At 33.9% G+C, this 1,157-nt stretch overlaps 1 protein-coding gene across 1 annotated transcript in view; it reads left to right on the forward strand.

Moving 5' to 3' along the window:
• The window catches only part of CD109 (CD109 molecule), a 149,351-nt gene that overhangs the window by 134,658 nt on the left and 13,536 nt on the right, over nucleotides 1-1,157 (forward strand). Inside the window, exon 25 of the mRNA XM_011987122.1 lies at nucleotides 884-1,074. Coding sequence (XP_011842512.1) covers nucleotides 884-1,074 — 191 coding nt within the window. The remainder of the gene's footprint in view (nucleotides 1-883; nucleotides 1,075-1,157) is intronic.

Below are 1,157 nucleotides of genomic sequence, written 5' to 3' on the forward strand. Positions count from 1 at the left end.
CAATTCTGGAAAGTGAGGAAGAGTGGTGATGATAAAGGAAAAGAAGGAATAAAGTTAGGCACAGTCATAGACAATGTGTTATTGTGCTCCTGGGAGGAAGGTTGTTGAGTTAGCTGGGGTTCCTAATTTTTTTCTTGGGGGCTTGAACCTCAAACTCATAACACCAACCTTCAGATAATGAAAATAGGAGAGTCTTCCCAGAATAGTAGAGCTAGTTAATGGCAGATTCCCAGAATAGGATTCTTTTCAATGTGTCCTAAAATGTTTTGGGGATGGCCTGGTCAGATAAGTAATGTATATTATCTTCTGGAATATATAATTTTTTTCCTTTTATTTATAGCTATTTAGCCTTGAGCCAAACGTATGGAATTTCTCTTAGGAAAATTATTTTCATGAAAACATCCTCAAATGAAGGCAATGGGAAAAGGATGAAAATTTATAAATATATAGGTTGAGCATCCCTAATCCAAAAATCTGAAATCCAAAATGCTCCAATGAGCATTTCCTTTGAGTATTGTATCAGTGCTCAAAAAGTTTCAGATTTTTGAGCATTTCAGATTTTGGAATGTATGTATTCTGTAAATATTCCAAAAATTCAAACATAACAGAAATTGGACACACTTCTGACCCCAAGATTTTTGGATAAGATGTACTTAACTTGTAGTAGTTTAAAAAAGTGACACATAGGCACATGTATACATATGAATATGTGTGTGTATTTGTGATAAATAAATACATGTTTGGCATAAATAAATACATGTATACAAATAGATGTATTTTTATGCTAGTTAAGCACAACTTGGACCAGAGTAGGAATATTTAATTATATAAAATGTAATTTTTCTGGATAATTGATCAGAATGTTTTTATTTTTCTCTTGTAGGAGGCATGCAATTCTGGGTGTCATCAGAGTCCAAACTTTCTGATTCCTGGCAGCCACGCTCCCTGGATATTGAAGTGGCAGCCTATGCACTGCTCTCACACTTCCTACAATTTCAGGCTTCTGAGGGAATCCCAATTATGAGGTGGCTAAGCAGGCAAAGAAATAGCTTGGGTGGTTTTGCATCTACTCAGGTGAGAGATGATAGTTTTTTCCCTTTAAACTATAATATATATAATATATATTTCTTGTTAGATGTATTTTATATATCTAATAA

This window comes from Mandrillus leucophaeus, unplaced genomic scaffold, assembly GCF_000951045.1.
Source record: "Mandrillus leucophaeus isolate KB7577 unplaced genomic scaffold, Mleu.le_1.0 Scaffold300, whole genome shotgun sequence".
NCBI lineage: Eukaryota > Metazoa > Chordata > Mammalia > Primates > Cercopithecidae > Mandrillus > Mandrillus leucophaeus.